Source organism: Typopeltis vanoorti, chromosome 9 (genome assembly GCF_054136105.1).
Source record: "Typopeltis vanoorti isolate ZY-2024b chromosome 9, IOZ_Tvanoo_1.0, whole genome shotgun sequence".
Lineage (NCBI taxonomy): Eukaryota > Metazoa > Arthropoda > Arachnida > Uropygi > Thelyphonidae > Typopeltis > Typopeltis vanoorti.
Genome location: NC_143557.1, coordinates 126,756,821 through 126,774,371, shown reverse-complemented (window position 1 = coordinate 126,774,371; position 17,551 = coordinate 126,756,821). Strand labels below are relative to the sequence as shown.

At 36.3% G+C, this 17,551-nt stretch overlaps 1 protein-coding gene across 1 annotated transcript in view; it reads right to left on the bottom strand.

Annotated features, from left to right (window-relative positions):
- Positions 1–17,551, bottom strand: part of LOC150103516 (carbonic anhydrase 7-like) — a 124,401-nt gene that overhangs the window by 47,610 nt on the left and 59,240 nt on the right. Inside the window, exon 3 of the mRNA XM_090398239.1 lies at positions 10,008–10,126. Coding sequence (XP_090254365.1) covers positions 10,008–10,126 — 119 coding nt within the window. The remainder of the gene's footprint in view (positions 1–10,007; positions 10,127–17,551) is intronic.

Here is a 17,551-nt window from a genome sequence, read left to right as displayed (position 1 = left end):
TATGGAGGAGCAGAGTCCAGGATGAGGCAGGTGACCAGTGGTGTGACTCAGGGCTCTGTGCTTGGGCCATTGTTGTTTAATTTGTACATAAATGATATAGGAAATGATAAATTTAGTTTAATTCTTTATCCAAGTGTGTGCAAACAAAGTTTGTGCCTGAAAGTATCTTCAGTACTGAAGATACTTTCAGGGAGATGAAGTTCAGAGGAACACGTTGCTAAGGTGTCCAAGATTGCACATAGCAATTACTTGGTTATTGAGAAACGAGAAACACACTAACATCCAGAGATAAAGAGGTTATTTATTCCCCTTTATAAAGCGTTGATACTTCCACATTTGGATTACTGTGCTCAGGTCTGGTCAGCTGGATTCCATGGAGATGAGGAGGTTGTGGACAGGTTTCAGAGGAAAGTGACTAAGTTGGTGAGTGATATAAAGAAATACTTCCTACATTGACAGATTGAGAACTTGTGGATTGCAGAGGTTGGTTGATAGGCAGAGAAGAGGGGATATGATATAAAAACCTTTTAGTAACTTAAATGTTTCTAAGATTAATGCAGGGGAAATGTTTCAGCTGTGTGATAGTGATGGAAGAACAAGAAGTCATCCCTGGAAGTTAAGGAAAAGTGATGTTAACAAGGTTGTGAGAACAAGGTCTTTTGCCTGGAGGGTGGTGAATGAGTGGAATGCATTGCCTACTCAGTTGTGAGTTCTTCGTCTGTAAATGAATTCAAAAAGAGATATGATAGATATTGTTTTGATAGCTTGGGTCTCTCATGATGAGTCTACTGACTCCATGGAGATACTCGTAATAATAATAATCCTTTCAACGCGTCCAAAGTATTTAAATTTTCTTCTTTCAATATTCTTAAGGAGCATTAATGTTCTGCCGATCCTTTCTCGCACCCATCCATTTGTGCACCTTTAAGTATATGATATCCTCAACAGCCTTTTGTATACCATATCCTTTTTCTATCAGACTTCTTTAGGTTCCAAGACTCGCATCCAAAAGTTGCTGTTGGAAAAACAGCTGCATCCAAAATCCTCAACTTTGTCCCTGTGAAGATAGATTCATCCTTCCAGATTTTAGGCAAGTCTCTGACTGTTGTTTTAGCAATTCCTAATCTCCTTCCTGACATCTTCTTAACAGTGATTCTTCACAATAATGGTTCTCGGATACTCAAACTTCCTGATTTCCTCAATTCTTTCTCCATTTATGTACATTTGTTTCTCAGGAGCTTCCCAGTCTGCATTTCCTTTGAGAACCATAATCTTTGTCTTGCTAAGATTGGGCTGTAGTTCTCTGTTCTTGCTGATCTCATCAACTTTGTCAAGAATTTGTCCTAATTCTTCCTTGTCATTACAAGGAGTACTGTATCATTAGCATAGCATACCTCACATTACTGACCAATTTATTACCTACCTTAATTCCTGTCTTAAGCTCATCCAAAGCTACATGCATGATATCCTCAGCATAGATAGCAAACAGGTGAAGAGAAAGTAGATATCCTTGCCCAACTTCAAGCCAATCAGTTAATCTAACACCTGTTCTTACTGTGGCTTCTTATCACTATACAAGTTAGCTATCAACCTGATAGTGTGTTGAGGAAAACCCATTATTTTCATAACTTCCCACAGTTTCACATGCTGAACATCAAAAAGCTTTAGAGTGGCCTATGAAACATATTACCATAGGAAGTTAAATTCTTTATACTTTTCTGTGATCTGCCTAAGACAAAGTATATGAGCTCTGGTACCCTTACCTTTCCTAAAACCTTCTTGTTCCTCAGGAATCTCAGCCTCAACTTTGGCCTTAAAGAATCCTATTTAGAATGATCTTTAATAAAATCCTGCTTGCATGAGAGATAAAACAAATAGTTTTATAGTTCTTGCAATCCTTCATAACCTCCTTTCTTATGTAATGGTATGAAAACCAACATCTTCTAGTCAGTCAATCAATAAAACACTCTTATCCCGCCACCCCCTGCGGCCTTAATTAACTCTGCTGGGTTGTCATGTGCACCCCAAAGTCTTATTGCTCTTAAGCTGTTTTAACTGCTCATTCAATCTCATGCATGAGTGGTGAGAGGACTCCTTCAAATATTCTTTATCCTCTCTGCTGTACAGTTCCTCACAGTATTCTTTCCATCTGTCTTTGATTTCCAGTTCTTCTGTTAGTAGTGCTCCATTCCGGTCTTTGATGAAATTCAATTTGGGCTTAAACTTGTGCTCTATGTCACAAACTAAATGAAACATCCTTTTATGATTGTGCCTCCTCATCTGGAACTCTATCAACCTCCTTCTTTCAATTAGATCCCATGTTGCATTTAATATCCATGAGTCTCTTGGTCACGTAATTGGTCAAAAATACTTCTTGGCTGCCTGTATTATAACCTTGACTCTTTTCCAAAGCATTTCCAGCGAGTTCTCCTTACTACTCTCCAAAAGATGATCCAAAATTTTTCTTTGTGAGTCCAATAGGAATTACTCTGACATCCAGTCTAGTGGAATGTACCCAGGGGCATGCCAAGGGTATATGCCACCCAGGTGCAAACTTTTATCGGCTGCCCCTAATACTGCATTGTATAATTCAAATTGGATATTAGCTACATAAAATGCCACCCTATCAATGTTACCGCCCAAGTGCGGTGCACCCCTTGCACCCTCGGGTTGGCGCAGCCCTGAATGTACCTGACTTGGAAAGTTTCGGAATCTTAGTCTTACTTTGGCTCTTACTAGCTGATAGTCTGTACCACAGTCTGCTCCAGGAAAAGTATGTAATCTCCATGGATTACATACTTTTTAGTGCCTTGTACTAGGCACTAAAAAGGCACTTTTAGTGCCATCATACAAGGCACCAGATTTATGGAAGTTTTTTCACTTGGCTATGCTACTAATTATATACTGGGTTTTATCCTTTATCCAAGTGTTAGCAAACAAAGTTTGTGCCCGAAGTACTTTCAGGACTGGGGCAACTCGTGGTAAAGGTGGTATAATTTCTCATCACTTGCCTTAGTATCTCCCATAATGCAAAGCACATCTCCTTGCAGACATGTATAATGCTATGCATTAAGGGAAGGGCAATGTATAATGCATAGCATTATACATGTCTGCAAGGAGATGTGCTTTGCATTATGGAAGATACCAAGGCAAGTGATGAGAACTTATACCATCTTTACCACGAGTTGCCCCAGTCCTGAAAGTACTTGATATCAACTCATTTCTTGAGTTGATATCACCTATTTTACATTTTTTGGGGGTTTTTTATCAATACATAATCAAATAAAAAAGTTGTGACCTATGGTGAAAACATTATTCATCACTGTAGTTTACAAGGGTGGTCTGAAAAGTTCTCGGCCTACCAATGAAAAAACGAATTTATAATTTCAAAATTATTTTTATTTTTCAACATAATCTCCCTTAAGACTAATACATTTATTCCAGTGATGCTCCAGAGCCATTATCCCGTCCCTGTAGTGGTTCTCAGTAAGATCTCAGTAATATTTAGATAAGTCAGAGGGAGCGAAATCTGGAGACCAGGGTGGATGTACCAACAATTCATAGTGCAGATCTCTTAATTTTACCATTGCCAAAACACTTTTGTGGGTAGGTGCATTGTCCTGATGAAAGATGATTTTTTCCTTCTGTAAACCGGGTCTTTTCTCACAAATTTTTTCATCTAGTCTGGTTAAAAGATCGGAATAATATTCCCCAGTTATTGTTTTACCCTTTTCAAGATAATTAATAAACAAAATGCCTTTAGCATCCCAAAAACTGATGTCATGACCTTTCCTGCTGATGGAACTGCCTTTGTCTTCTTTGGTGCTGAACAACCAGCTTCTCTCTCTGCTGTTTTGATTCTGGTGTGTAATGGCGAATCCAAGTCTCATCCACAGTAATAAATCGACACACAAAATCAGTTTTATTCTTGTTAAAACGCTGCAAGCACTGTACAGAGATTTTCATGCGAGTGCATGTTTGATCTGCTGTGAGCAAGCACGGCACCGATCTTATCTTGCGCAAAGCTTTTTCATGTGCAATTCTTCAAGCAAAATATATCTTACACGTTCTTTTGAAATGCCTATAGTCTCAGCAATTTCACGAACTTTGACTCGCCAGTCATCCAATACCATATTGTGTACTTGAACAATGATTTCTGGTGTTGTTACACTTTTTGGACATCCTTCACGTGAATCATCTTCAAGGCTGGTACGGCCACATTTAAACTCAACAGCCCATTTCTTAATTGTCGAAGATGAAGGAGAAGAGGGCCCATAAACTTTTATGAACGTCAAATGAATTTCTTTTGGCATTAAATCTTCTTTTACAAAGAATTTTATAACCCACACGATACTCAATTTTATCCATTTCAAGGGATACAGACAACACTTTTGCTTCAGATAGCTGTATAAAAAACTACTTGATAGAATGACTTGCAATTTCACATGGATGCTTATGACAGATGTACCAACTTAGGGGAAAAAAAGCCTTGCCGATAGCGTTGCCATCTATGGTCAAGGCCGAGAACTTTTCAGACCACCCTCATACATTTCGTTTAGTTTTATTTGGGAATAATGATTTTATTAGGCAAGTTACTAAAGAGTTCTGAAATATATAAAACTATTAGGTTAGATTCTGGCTACTGGTCATATGGTGCATAAGGCTGATCTAGAAAAATCTAATCATTCTAAGGAGACATTAGCAATTTTCTGAATTAAGGGTTATGAATGATTGTGGGCAACTTCTCCTTATAGTAATCAGTTTTGTTATTTTATGTTAATTTTTTAGCTTAATCAAATAAGTAAATGCTATCATGTTTCCAGGAAATGAAATATATTCTGTGGATACAAAAATTACTGTCTGGTAATATTTGTAAAAGTAAAATAGCTTATCTCCATCTCATGTGATAATATAACATATTGCTATACGTAATGCTATATGATAATATAATGTATACATAATATAGTGTATAAAAAAAACACGAAAAAATAAAGTATAAAAAACAGGAATCATTAAAAATTATCAAATTTTCACAAGTCAATATGAGGGCAAAGAAAACAAAATGAACTAATAGGGTAAACAATTACAAACTCCACATTTATTTCATTACAATAAAATTCTTGTATACTTCATGCTCTGAATAACATGTCATATGCTTTCAGATGCACCAGATTACTTACTACCCAAATATGAAAAATAACCGTGTATACAGCTGCTGAAACTATAATAAAGATATGCAATTGCATACCTTATTATAGTTTCAGACAGGACAGTTACATCCAGGGCACTGTCAACCCGAGGGTGCAAGGGGTGCACTGCACCCGGGCGGCATTTTATGTATCTAATATCTAATTTGGATTATACAATGCAGTATAATCATATCAGGGGCAGCCGATAAAAGTTTACACCCAGGCGGCAAATATCCTTGGCATGCCCCTGGTTACATTCTGTTCTTATACGACACACACATTATGTACTTGTCTTTGATTTTTATTATGACTTCCATGGGAATTAATCTTTCAAAGGTACCTGTGGATAATAACCACAACAATAAACTTTAATGAGAAGCACATCATCAGTGTGTGGAAACAACAAGCAATTCAAAGAACAAGAATGCAAGGTAAATAAACAACTGTTTTACCAACTGCCGCATGCTACATAAAATAATATATACATATATATATAAAAAAGGACACTTTTGGTGGGGGGGAATCATTCTGATTAAGGTTAGGCTAGTGTAAAAGGGTTCCACAACTTATTGTGATAAGGTGTTTGTATTTAAAACCATCTATGGAGAAAAGGAGCTTCATCCCACAGGGATACCGTGTTTAGTATGGATACTGTGCTATGCCAGACCAGACTTCTGAGATTTCAGTTATTCAATGTAGTAATGACATTTATTAATTCTTCTTTCCACAGAACAGCCAATCAGCCCAAAGTATATCAAATTATATTCACAAGGATCTGGTAACACCAGATAAAGACAGAGATGACAGTTTGTCCTGTGCAATAACATCAAGAGTTATTGCATAGGATACTAATGGGAGAGTAAGAGGTCATTTTTAAAAGCTGTATATGGAGTAGTAAGCAAGAAGTGGATTCTTTGCACAGAGTATGGTGGGCAAGTGAAATTCATTGCAAGCATGAGTAACGAGTGCTCTGACATTGAGAATATGTGAGTATAGCAGTCATTGTTGTATGGAGAAGAAAGAATTTCCTGAGAAAAGCCTAACGCATTCACAGAGGCCTTGAAATAATACTAAAAGAAACGAAACTGACATTAAGATTCATGAATGCATAAGTAGAGTTAAGATAGCATAGTCACTTAAATAGAGCTCAAGAAAATGGGTTAGCAAAACAGATGTTGAATGCCAGGATAGCAGGAAAAAGATTCAGAAGACTAAGATCTATGATCTAAGGAACCAAAATGTAAGATCGAACAATAATAGAGATCTGATAAATAACAGATTAATTTAGAAGTCTGTTTGAGAGGAACATATAGATATACTTACGTATACTTAATAGCTTACATATAAAGAATTAATGATGAGTAAAACTGGCCAAATGACAAACCAATTTATTGAGTGACAATGATCTGAGAAAGTGAACATTTATGGTTAAGATTTTGGAAACAAAATCATCAACTGACATGAAGGAATACCATTTGCTCAATCAAGAAGTCTGTTAAAGAAGTCTGTCAGAAGCAAATCTGAAAAAAACAAAACAGTGGAAAACTAAAAGAAAAGTGGTCATCCAAAAATAAGTGATAGCCAAAATATTGAAAGAGTGTGAAATGCTAGTGCATCTTCTGAAATGCTTGGAATTTGAAGACTTACAGAAAGATGTGGAAAACATTCTGAACACAATTTACATCAGTAAGAGAACTCCATGATGTATACATTAGTATGCAAATATCATTTTCATTCCAGCTCAAAAATAAAATAGTTCTTCAATAATAGATGCTTTTTGACTGTAAAGGTAACAAAAAAGCTAAGTGTTTGGTGATTACTCACAGTATAAACACTAAAGGAAAACATAAATATATGAATTTGCTAATATTTTGCTGAATTTCAAGCCAACTGTATGAGCACAAACAAATATTACAGAACACAATTATTTCTGTAACTCAAGTAGTTGCAGAAATAATTCAAACTGTAACTAAAAGAACGAAGTAATGCCCCATCACAGCACCCTCTAAGATCACACAAAAAAATAAGAGAAATTAGCTGGATGTGATTTTAAAATGTCTCTCTTTGCTAAATTAAAGTATACTTAATGAGGTTTGGGGACTGTTTCATAGGTAATGCTGATTCTAAAAATAGTCTCTCACATTTTGGCAACTTCTATGTAGCACAGTAGTCTTCTTCCATTTAATCATCTGCAACCTTCTCACTTGCTATAATAATGATAGCGAATGCTGTATTTTTAATGTTCTTCAAGGCAGAACAGATGTGCATCTCCCACATTCATAAATATCCATTCCCACAATGGAATTCATACTTTCAGTTCATTGGTTGGAGAGCAGGTATTCTATCAACTTTGCCAACTTGGACAGCAACCACACAGACACTCTCTGCCTTGAAGAACATAAAAATAACATCTGCTACAATTATTATTATTCAGGCCTCCATGGAGTCAAAAGACTCATCATGGAAGGTCCTTTATAAGAAACACAAGTCTATCAAACTCATCGAGGGAGGTCCCTCCTAGGAAACACAAAGTCTATCATACCACTCCTTAAATGCATTGACCGTTCTCGCTGTCACCACTCTATCGGGCAATGCATTCCATGGTTCAACCACCCTCCATGCAAAGAAACAGTTTCCTTTCGTAACTTCCAGGGATGGCCCCTTGTCATGATTCCTTCCTGCTGTTCAACCAAGCAAAAGAACTCCCCAGTGTCAACTCTGTAACCACCTCTCAACAGTTTAAAAGTTTCAATCCTATCACCTCTCCTTCTATCCACCAAACTCTGCAGTCCACACTCCCTCAGCCAATCCTCATAACTAACACTGTACAGTCATGACACCATCATTGTTATCTGCTTTTGTACCCTTTCCACAGTTAATTTATCCCTTCAAATCATGGGGACCAGATCTAAGAACTATAGTCTAAGTGTGGTCTGATCAGAGTCTTATACAATAGAATGATAACCCTTTTATCTCTGCAGGTCAGTGTCCTTCTCACTGACATAGTGAAGTGAAGGTAACACAGCGATCCTCTGTGTTACCTTCACTACCTTTGCAATATGTCCCCTGAATTTCAGGTTTCTATCAATCATCAACCCCAGATCTCTTGTTTCCCCTATTCCTCCAGTTTAACTCCTCCCATAGAGTATGTAGAGTCCCATCGATGTGTCCCAAACCTCAAGATTCTTACATTTTGCTGCATTAAACTGACACCCCCATTCATTTGTCAATTTATCTAGCTTATTCAAATCCTCTTGCAGGGTTACCACATCTGCACTATTACTAATAACCCTCCCCAGCTTCACATCATCTGCAAACAACTGAATATCCCCTTGCAATCCACGGACAATGTCACTGATATAAAGGTTAAACAATATAGGTCCCAGTACTGAGCCCTGTGGAACCCCATTTGTAACCTTCTACCTCTTTGATATTGCTCCATCATACACAACTCTCTGATACCTATCAGACAGCCAATCCTGAATCCAGTTGACCGATCTGACATCCAGACCCACGTGCTGCAACTTGAATATCAGCGTATCATGTGGCACCTTGTCAAATGCCTTCGCCAAGTCTAGGAAAATGGCAGTATATGCCTTTCCCTCATCTTTATCATTTTATAATAAAGTTACAAGGCTCTTGTAACTTTATTATAAAAGGCTAGCATATTGCTAAAACAAGAGCACCCCTTCACAAATCCATGTTGACTCTCACAGATAAGATTACCCTCATCTGCCCAATGCTGTATACGGTCCTTCACTACTTTCTCCAAAATCTTACTAACTACTGATGACACACAAACTGCCCTATAATTAGACTTCCAATCTGTTATTGCCCTTATGCAATGGCACTATACTTACCTTCCTTCCATTCCATGGGCACCTTTCCAGCAGCCAGACTTTCATTGAAAAGCCAGGTCAAAGGCACTGTCAGTTCCCTAGCACATTCTCACAAAACTCGTGGTGAAATACCATCCACTCCCACAGCTTTACTGACATCCAGAGTACTCAGTATTTGGAACACACATTCTCCTCCTGCACCTCTAAACCTCAAATCTGCCCTATCCCTCTAGTATTCAAATTGGCTCCTCCAGGATGAAATACTCCAATAAAGTGTTCATTGAACAATTCCACTATGTCCTCTGCATCAGGTGCTCTATTCCCATTTTTATACCACAATGTCATTCTTCCACAGTCATTTCTCCTCCTACTGGCCACATAGCTAAAAAAATTCCCTAGGATTTTCCTTGGATCTAAGGGCCAATCTTTTCTCATATTCTGGTTTCGCCTTCCTTACCATACTAGTCACTCTCCTGGCCTGTCTTATATTCTTCATGCATCTTCTGTTCACCTGTCTCCTTATATCTCTTCCATAGCCTCTTTTTTGCATGCAGTTCCTGTTTAATAATGTTTGTCATCCACTTTACTCCAAATTGTGTCCTCTTCTTCACTTGTGGAATCCAGCTTACCATTGCTGCTGACAAATATTCCTTCACAAGCACTAGTGATATCCTGGCCTTCCAATTCCTCCCTCCAAGTTGACGTCTAAGACTATTATAATTCCACATATGTTCTCATCTCTTTGATACTCCTGCATGGCTATTCATTTTCCAAGTCAAAACCATATGGTCACTCTCTTTAACTGGCGGGATTATTATGGTAATCAGGACTGGCAGACCATGCTCTGGATTTTTCAACTTAATACATTTATTATGCTCCTCTGGTGTTAGTTATACTATGAAGCACCATTATGAATGATACACTACTTGTATTAAATTTATACCTCAGTACATATTTATAATTATACCTTAGTACATACCTCAGCAGAAAAACTTTTTCCATCAACTGTATGTTCTGAACCAGTATCATTATCTCTTCCCCAGTGGCAGTGGAACTGGGCAAGTTCATAATCATGCTGAAGAGGCCCTCCATCAAGTTCTGAAATAATAAGAAAGGATGAATAAGAAAGTAATTATTAAGTAGTAGGAGAATTCAAGTTGCCCTCAATAAACCAATCATACTGCTTTATTTTAGAATTAGTATAATATCCTCTTCACACTCTAGATGAGTTTATAATTCTATGAAGTTAGCACACAATAAGAACGGTGCCCGAAACGAGTTTACAATACATGAGAATTAATCCCTTTCAAAAGCAGGTTCCTTCTGCATTAATATGTTTTAGTGTTCCTAATACATATGAAAGCAATTTTCAAATGAAGTTTTTATACTGCTGCAAGTTTTTTCTCACTCGTTTATTTAACTGTGTTAACATGATCAAGAAGTCTCGTGTTTCCAGATTTCTTACATTGGCAAAAAAAAAGAAAGAAAAAAAAGTCACACAGTCAATTCAAATTAATGGAATACTGATTAGATCCAACACTACACTATGAGCTAAACTGAGAAGTTTAGCTCATAATAAAATCAAAGAAGTTTAGCTCATACTTAATCAAAAAAATAAAAATAAAGACTAGTGAAATAAAAAGAATTTTTATTAAAAAAAAACTGGCTGAATACCTCATTAAAAACGTTTTTTTTTTTATAAAAAAATTATTTTTGTTACATCATCATCAAATTTCCGCCATGTACCCTCAAGGAGTGCACAGGATATGATACTGCTACATGAAAAATTTACCATTATTAACTTCCTATCTACAATTTTCTTCCAAATCAGTCTGTTACTTGTCAAGACTCCAACATTATCAGATCTTATATTTATATCGTCTAAGTGCCTTAGACGATGCCCGTTAGAAAATGTCCTCTGGGTCATTTTCCTGCTAATGTGGCAGAGAATGCATGTTTTCCTAATCTTCCCTTTCCCATTCTGTTTAGGCGACCATACCACCTGAGATTAGCTCTGCTAATGCATTCCTGGATGCTGACAATGTCAAGTTCTTTCCTAATATCCTAGTTTTTAATATGATATTGCAATTGATGCCATCTGATCAAGCCTCTAATCTTTCTCAGGACTCTGATATCTGCAGTCGCTAGTCTTTGGTCAAGTGTTTTACTGCTGACCCAGCTCTCAGATCCATAAGTTAAAACAAGTTTGAACACTGTCTTGTATACAGTTAATTTAGTGTTCTGACTAATTTCTCTCTTATTCCATAAGAATTTATTCAATTAATTTCCTACCATACCAACTTTGTTGATTCTGTTGTTGATTTCCATATTTAATTTACCATGTTCACTAAAACTCATGCCTAAGTAGCCGAAATGTTTTACTTGTTCCACAGGTTCTCCATTCACAACACAGTTGACATTTTCAATGATTCTGCCTATTTTCATCGTTTTTTTCTTTTTATTGCTGACCTTAATACCATATCTATTACAACACTTATTCAATTTAGTCAGGAAATCTTGCAGACTTGTAGTGGATTTATTTAGAAGTATAACATCTACCGCATAAAGCAAAGAGCTGACATTAACATCTCCAATTTTGATATCATGTTTAATACCACTTTCCTTCATAATGTGATCCATATAGATAATGAATAACAGAGGGGATAATGTACATCCTTGCCTCACATCAGATTTAACATTAAACCATCTTCCTGTACCTCCTTCAATTCTAACTGCTGATTTACAACTCAAATAAAAACTAAGAAGTGCTTGATATAATGCCCCATTTACACCATATAACTGTAGCATATTGTATAGCTTCTCTCTTGGCACCTTGTCATATGCCTTTTCCAGATCGACAAAACTCAAATACAGATCTTTGTTATATTCCCATGCTTTCTCAACTATTTGTTGTAAAGTGAAGATCTGATCCTTACAGCCTCAATTTGGCCTGAATCCAGTTTGTTCTCCACCAAACTTTTCTTCCACAATTCTTCTGAAACGTTTCTCGAGCATTCTTGCATAAATTTTAGCAGGAACACTCAGTAGGGAAATACCTCTATAATTCTCACATTCAGTTTCATTTCCCTTTTTATATATGGGTACTATAAGAACTCTAATCCAATCATTGGGAAATCATCCCTCTGTCCAGGACTTCTGAATTATGCAGTGCAGTCACTATAAGACTTTTATACAGCCATACTTCTGCATTTTTGGTTGAATATCATCTATTCCCTGCTGATTTTCTACATTTCAAGCCTTTGATGGCTTTTTCTACTTCAAGTATGAATATGTATTCCTGACTGTATGCCTGTTGAGTATTTTTGACCACTGTTCTATCACCGCTTGTTTCATTTAGCAATTTTTCGAAGTAATTACTCCATACTTCAAGGATATCTTTTTCTCCCATTTTCATGTCACCTTTATCATCTCTAACTTCTTTTACAGTACTCTTTTCTCCATTTCTAAGCTTCTTCAACAACCTCCAGAATATTTTGCTACCTTCTTGATATTTATTTTCTATGTTCTTGCTAAAGTCCACCCATGACTTTTGTTTAGCTAGTTTTACACAGTGTTTAGCTTTCTTACATTTGTCTGTGTATTCTCCAAGAGCACAAGCTGCCTTATTTGCCAGGAACTTTTGATATACTTTCTTCTTTTCCTTCACTGCCTCTTTAACTTCCTGTGTCCACCATGGAGTTCTGATGTTGCTATCCTTGCAGACAACCACACCACATGCCTCTCTGACTGAATCAATCAGGATTTTCTTCAAGGCTTGCCACTGAATCTCCAATGTTTAGCTCCTGTTTCTCAAACTATTTAATTTTTTCTTCAATAATCTTTGTGTATTTTAGTCTACAGTTCACATCTGAGAGCTGCTTAACTTTTATTTGCTTTAAAAGTTTCATAGATGTTATTCTTTTCAATATGAAATTCAATTTTATCCTGCTCAAGACTAAATAGTGATCACTTCCAATTTCAAATCCTCTGTACACTCTAGTGTCCTGCACCAGGGAGAAAACATCACTATCAACAATAACATAGTCAATGAGACTTTTCTTATTCCTTGCCTCTTCTCTCAATGTCAATTTGTGCACATTTTTATGTTGGAACATGGTGTTAGTAATAACCAGTCCATATCCTGAGTAGAAATCTAACAAGTATACAATGGGTGTTTCGGCCGTTATACTCATCGTGTTTAGATTCCACTTGATTTGTTTATTTTATTATTTATTATTATTTTTTTTTTTGTTTGAAACTTTTGTTGCATAATATAGTGAAAAGTAAGACGATGACTTCTTTCAGTTTATTGTAGTTAATGACTAATACTTTTATGATATTTGCTGTAATAGGATATCGGAAGTCTCCCAGAAGTTTATTGCTGAAGATGCAAATTTATACATTGATATCTCCATCTCCACCGATGTAGTTTAATTTTTTCCAAAGACTGTGGAAACCCGTGTATCTTCTATGTTACTTCAACTGTATAAACATATAATATGGGAGTAATGAGTGTCTTAGCCACAACAGCAAATTTGCTGTTTTATCTGTCTGCTCTCATTATTAAAGCCGTACTTGGAATAAATCATTTTCTAATGACAGAAGTTTTTGGTGTTTTGAGTGATATATGGTGCATTGTTTTTGATGTTGGAAGTAATGTAGCAATAGCTTTATGGTATGTATTTGAAGATTTTAGCTGCTTTGTTGGTGAACTAATAAGCGGAGTTTGCACTGTAACTCACGTTTGTCTTGGATTGGCATACGGATGTATTGCATGGACTTACAGTGTATTGCATATTTTGCTACACCTAATTTTTCGAATATATACTCTTGTTCTCTCAGTGTTTAACATATTTACAAACTGGATATGGATGATACTGGAGATCTTACGGCATGTTATAGTTCTTTTGGGGTGTGCTACATTGCTTATACTGCAGTGCCTTCCTAATACATTAACTTTTCTTTTTATTGGAGTAGTTACTGGCAGTGTGAATTTAGCATCTTTTCTTAAAAAAAGTACTGAACATGGATTACAGAATGTGAAAACAATATTACTGGCTAACTTCATTAAAAGCAAGGAATTCTTCGCAGCCATTCCTCTTAATGCATATTTGGGACTTTTACTACTTTTTGTTTTGTATTATATCTATAAGCCAGCATTCAACATTTTAAGAAAAAGTTTGATTTATATTCATCATCATCATTCATCATCAAATTCCTGCCATGTACTCTCAAGGGGTGTACAGGATATGATTAGCACTACACGAAAAATTTACATCATTACTAACTTCGTATCTACAATTTTCCTCCAAATCAGTCAGTTACTTGTCAAGACTTCAACATTACCAGATAAGTTTTAAAAGAGGTAAACCGTGAGTAGACATAACTATACATAATAAATAACGGAAAAACTCACGTAGAAATATTATTTAATAGTATAATTTTCGCCTGTGTGTCACAGGCATCTTCAGTACAATAATTGGCACAAAAATGAAACACTAACTGACAATTCCAAAAAGCACCACCTAAGTAGCTGGTGTAAGATAACTAAAAAGGTCAATAACTTTCCTAAAAAAAAAAAAAAAAAAGTTAGGAAAGATTAGCTGATTTGTAAAGACGGCTTACGTCTATCCCCTTTATGGGAGATAGTACTTTACAAATCAGCTAATCTTTCCTAACTTTTTATTGTATTAAATTTTTTTTTTTTTTTTTTTTTTTTTTTTTTTTTAGGAAAGTTATTGACCTTTTTAGTTATCTTACACCAGCTACTTAGGTGGCGCTTTTTGGAATTGTCAGTTAGTGTTTCATTTTTGTGCCAATTATTGTACTGAAGATGCCTGTGACACACAGGCGAAAATTATACTATTAAATAATATTTCTACGTGAGTTTTTCCGTTATTTATTATGTATAACATTACCAGATCTTATATTTCTATCGTCTAAGACACTTTGTACCGTATCGATCCACCTATATCTTGGTCTTCTTCTGGGTCAATTTCCTGCCAACTTGGCAGAGAACACTTGTTTTACTAATCTTTCCTCGCCCATTCTGTTTAAATGACCATACCACCTGAGATTAGCTCTGCTAACACATTCCTGGATGCTGACAATGTCAAGTTCTTTCCTAATATCCTCGTTTTTAATAAGATATTGCCATTGATGCCATCTGTTCACGCCTCTAACCTTTCTCAGGCCTTTCATATCTGCGGTCTCTAGTCTTTGGTCAAGTGTTTTACTTCTGACCCAGCTCTCAGTTCCATAAGTTAAAACTGGTTTGAACACTGTCTTGTATACAGCTAATTTAGTGTTCCGACTAATTTCTCTATTATTCCATATGAATTTATTCAATTGACTTCCTACCATACCAGCTTTGTTGATTCTACTGTCTATTTCCATATTTAATTTACCATCTTCACTAAAAATCATGCCTAAGTAGCTGAAATGTTTTACTTGTTCTACATGTTCTTCATTCACAACACATTTGACATATTCAATGATTCTGCCTATTTTCATTGTCTTTGTCTTTTTTTTATTGCTGACTTTCATACCATATCTATTACAACAGTTATTCAATTTAGTCAGAGAATCTTGCAGACTTGTAGTGGATTTATTTAGAAGTATAACATCTACCGCATAAAGTAAAGAGCTGACATTAACATCTCCAATTTTGATATCAGGTTTAATACCACTTTCCTTCATAATGTGATCCATATAGATAATGAATAACAGAGGAGATAATGTACATCCTTGTCTCAAACCAGATTTAACATTAAACCATCTTCCTGTAGTTCCTTCAATTCTTACTGCTGACTTACAACTCAAATACAGACTAAGTATTGCTTGATATAATGCCCCATTGACACATATAACTTAGCGTATTGAATATCTCTTGGCACCTTGTCATATGCCTTTTCCAAATCGACAAAACTTAAATACAGATCTTTGTTATATTCCCATGATTTCTCCACTATTTGTCGTAAAGTGAAGATCTGATCCTAACAACCTCTATTTGACCTGAATCCGGCTTGTTCTTCACCAACTTTTCTTCCACAATTCTTCTCAACCGTTTCTCAAGTATACTTGCATATATCTTACCAGGAACACTCAGAAGGGATATGCCTCTGTAATTCTCACATTCAGTTTTATTTCCCTTTTTATATATGGGTACTATGAGAGCTCTACTTCAATCATTGGGAATTCGTCCCTCCGTCCAGGCATTCTGAACTATGCAGTGCAGCCACTGTAAGACTTTTATACCACCAAACTTCAGCATTTCTGGCGAATATCATCTATTTCTGCTGCCTTTCCACATTTCAAGCCTTTGACGGCTTTTTCTACTTCAAGTATGGATATGTATTCCTGACTACTAGTCACTGTTTTTTTTTTTTTTTTTTTATCACTGTGCTGTCATCACTGTTTGTTTCATTAAGCAAATTTTCAAAGTAATCACTCCATACTTCAAGGATATCTTTTTCTCCCGTTTTCATGTTACCTCCTTTTAGAGCTCTTTCCTCCATTCCTAAGCTTTTTCAACAACCTCCAGAAAATCTTGCCACCTTCATGATATTTATTTTCTATATTCTTACCAAAGTCTTCTCATGACTTATGTTTAGCAAGTTTTACACAGTGTTTAGCTTTCTTACATTTGTCTCTGTATTCTCTAAGAGCACAAGCTGACTTATTTGCCTGGAACTTTTTTTGATATGCTTTCTTCTTTTCCTTCACCATCCCTTTAACTTCCTGTGTCCACCAAGGAGTTCTGATTTATCTATCCTTGCCGACAACCTCAGTACATGCCTTTCTGGCAGAATCAATCAATGTTTTCTTCAGAGCTTGCAACTGAATCTCCAAGGTTCGATTCCTGTTCTCAAACTCTTTCATTTTTTTTTTTCTTGAATTATGTTTGTATATTTTGGTCTACAGTTCACATCTGAGAGCTGCTCAACTTTTATTCGTTTTAAAACTTTCTTACATGTTATTCTTTTCGATATGAAATTCAGTATTATCCTGCTTAAGACTAAATGGTGATCACTTCCAATTTCAAATCCTCTGAACACTCTAGTGTCTTGCACCAGAGAGAAAACATCACTAACAACAATAATATAGTCAATGAGACTTTTCTGTCTGCGCGGTTAGCCTAGTGGCTATGCGCTTCGCAACCATATGCCTGGGGAAGGAGTGTCCTAGGTTCGATTCCCGTCGGTGACGTGAGGAGCTGAAGGATCTTCCTCGGCCATAGCCAAGTTAGCCAGTCTTGGGCGTGGACAGCAGGGTTTTTTCCCCAGTTTATTCTGGGGTTTTTCATCCCATAAAGCAGGCAAACTGGCCTTGAAAACTCAACACTACAGGCCAAAGGATACACCGGGGCATAAGGCTGACCACCTTATCCTGTAAACGGAGTGATGTCCGATGATCAATGGACCCTCAACACCGCAAGGTAAAAGAGGGTATAAGGAAGATGATAATGATGATGATGAGACTTTTCTTATTCCTTGCCTCTTCTCTCCATGTGAATTTGTGCAC